This window comes from Bison bison, unplaced genomic scaffold (genome assembly GCF_000754665.1).
Source record: "Bison bison bison isolate TAMUID 2011002044 unplaced genomic scaffold, Bison_UMD1.0 scf7180017864482, whole genome shotgun sequence".
In the NCBI taxonomy this organism is placed as follows: domain Eukaryota; kingdom Metazoa; phylum Chordata; class Mammalia; order Artiodactyla; family Bovidae; genus Bison; species Bison bison.
Genome location: NW_011495042.1, coordinates 6,637,220 through 6,640,119, shown reverse-complemented (window position 1 = coordinate 6,640,119; position 2,900 = coordinate 6,637,220). Strand labels below are relative to the sequence as shown.

General features: G+C 59.9%; 1 protein-coding gene across 1 annotated transcript in view; it reads right to left on the bottom strand.

Annotated features, from left to right (window-relative positions):
* The window catches only part of WNT7A (wingless-type MMTV integration site family, member 7A), a gene marked incomplete at its 3' end in the record, with an annotated part of 64,772 nt that overhangs the window by 41,938 nt on the left and 19,934 nt on the right, over nucleotides 1-2,900 (bottom strand). Inside the window, exon 3 of the mRNA XM_010862525.1 lies at nucleotides 1,112-1,383. Within this exon, the coding sequence (XP_010860827.1) occupies nucleotides 1,112-1,383 (272 nt within the window). The remainder of the gene's footprint in view (nucleotides 1-1,111; nucleotides 1,384-2,900) is intronic.

Sequence of the window (2,900 nt, the reverse complement as noted above, 5' to 3'; positions counted from 1 at the left end):
GCTCCCTCCTACGCCACACGTACGCACCGTCTGCGGTCACACCCACCCTGTGCTGAGGGCCAGCCGTGCGCCAGGCCCTGGGAAGGGCTCCCCTGCCCCCTCCCTGTCTCTCCTTGCCCTGGACCGACGACACTCCCGCCAGCCCTGCTTACTTCCCAGGAGGAGGAGAGCGGCAAGAGCCATGATCAGAACCCAGGCGGCCCGCTTCCAGCCCACGCTGTGCAGAGGGCCAGCCCGCCAGCCAGACTCCAGGCTTCACATTCTGGCTTTAACCCTGAATAGCACGTCAGTCAACCCCTCTGTGCCTCAATTTCTCAATCTGCAAAATGGGGTAACAGTGCTCCTGTTCACAAGGATGCCGTGAGGATGAAGGGAGAAGACCGCTGGCCCCCAGACACGCTCGAGCAAAGCAAGGAGCCCTGGCAGCCAAACAGGCAGCGCCAGGCCCCGTTGCCAGGACACGTGTTTGAGCCCCTGGAGTAACCTTCTTTCTCTTTTCCCTCTTGCACATTTTTCAAGAGTCACTGGTGACGACCAGTTTTAAAAACAAACAGCGAAAAAATGAAGTGCTTGTGCATGAAAATCTGGGTCTAAAGCCAGAGGCGGCAGCCACTCTGGGACAACCCGGACCATCTTCCAAGCTGAGCCCAGACTCTTGGAGGGCGTGAGGAGATAGTGAAGAGGGGGTGGTCCCCTCCATCCTTTTCAGCTCCAGATCTTGGTTAATCTGACCAAGGACGTGTTAGCAGCCCTGGCATGCACCCCAGGGGGATGACTTTTACTGAACTCATCTCAACTCCCGAGGCCCCCCCGGCCCACAGTCTGAGTTTTTACAGCTGATTTTGTGGATCCCAGGACTAGAGTTCATATCCACACCTCATCCCATCTTGCTGGGTTACAATGTTCTAACAGGGACACAATTACTCAGCCTTGTGGGTAACTGACCAGCGTCATACCACACAGGACCCCCGACCAGCAGCGAATGGACCACGGACTCCAGGCGAACCAGGCAAGGGCAGAGCCCCGTGCCCCATCGCCAGACCCCCAACCCCAGCCGTTAAAGAAGAAGCCGTCTCGTGGCACCTGCGCCAGGCACCCCCCGGCCACCTACCTTCCGGCCTGCCTCATTATTGTGTAAGTTCATGAGAGTCCGGGCGTTCTGTTTGATCTCCCGGGCATCCACAAAGACCTTGGCGAAGCCGATGCCGTAGCGGATGTCGGCAGAGCAGCCACCCCACTTCCAGCCCTCGTCCCGGTGGTACTGGCCCTGCTTCTCCTTGTCGCAGCCGCAGTCGCTCAGGTTGCCCTGGGTGCAGGCCGCCGTGATGGCGTGGGCCACGCCCGCGGCGATGATGGCGTAGGTGAAGGCGGCCTCCCGGCTCCCTGCGGGGACAAGAGCGGAAACACTGGGCTCAGGTCCGGGCATCTGGGGTGAGGAGGCAGGCTGAGCTCCGCTGGGGTCCACCAAGACCAGCCCAGTGCCCGTCCCTGGCCCCCAGAGTCCCCCCATCACGTGCACCCCAGTTCAATCCCCAGTCACTGAACGCCCTGGGGAGTGGACGGGGGCAGCGCAGGAGAGGGGCACCTGGTTGCCTGGCCCCTGTGACGTCAGAGGAGGGGCCCCCCAGCATACCGATTACCACCCACGCTCCACACTGACGTGGCTGCACTCACGGCGTGCACACACACACACGAGGCCCTGGCGACCGTCAAGCAGCATGCCGAACACCCGCAGCGTGCAAAGGCTCTGGAGCCACAGGCCTGGGCCGAAACCACAGAACATCAGCCTCTCCTCTGGTACTTTCAGCCGCTGCCACCCTCCCCTGGGTCTCGGCCTCCCCCATAAAGTGGGGACCCCAGGGAATAGGAGATCAGAGTTTTTCACCGGTGTCTGATGGTGGCGAACACCTGCTATGAAACTGGGTCAAGCCTACGAACGTGAACGGAGAGTGACGGCTCTTTGCCACTTTGAGCCTTCAGGTAACTAATGAAAGGACCTTTTGCCAAATGCAGTGTGCAAATGTATCCTTACGCTTCAATATATATTTTATTGTTATTTTTTGAACAATAATGTTTAAATAGAACTACTTAATAACTCTTCCCAATATAATAAAAGCAAAATTTTCAGTCAAAAGATAAGTAAGGATTAAAAAGAGAGAGAGATGAGAGTCTGTCCGCAGCTCTGGGCGCCCACCTGGCCCGTGGCGCCTGCCTGAACAGCAGCTCCTGTGCTCAGGGTCTTGCTCCTGCTGCACCCAGGTCACCTGCGGTCCAGAGGTCCAGCCCACGAGACTGTGAGCACGTGCAGACAAGGCTGGGACCTGCATCCTCAGCCTCCGTCTGACACAGATATCAGAGCTGGGGGAGGGGAGAGGGACCGCCCGCAGGGACGGGAGGACAGACCGGCATCGGGAAGCGGCGTCCTGGGGACCCCGCTCAAAGTGGCATCGAGTCCTCACTCTCCGTTCACTCTCACAGGCTTGAATCAATTGCACAGCATGTGGGCTCCACCTTCAGACACTGTTCTAAACTCTGACCTCTTGCTCCCTGGGGTCCCCATGAGAAAGGCGCTGTGGTGGGGTCCCCACCTTACAGCGGGAAGGCCGAGACCCAGCGCTGAGGGGTCGCTTCCCCATACGCTTTCCCAGCTACATGGAGATGGGGCCTGGCCGGGAGGGGCGGCTGCAGGCCCCGTGGAAGGAGGTACATGGGCCCAGCAGGAGGGTGCTGGGGTGGTCAGCGGGGCGCAAGGGTCCTGCATAGCTGGGGGGCAGGAGACAGAACCCAACGGGGAGTCACTTGGGCTGGTGACACAGCCTCCCGGCCCCTCTGGGTCTGAGAGCAGCACCGTCTGACCAGGAAGGACAGGATCCCAGGCCCCGCGTGTGGTGTGGGCACTC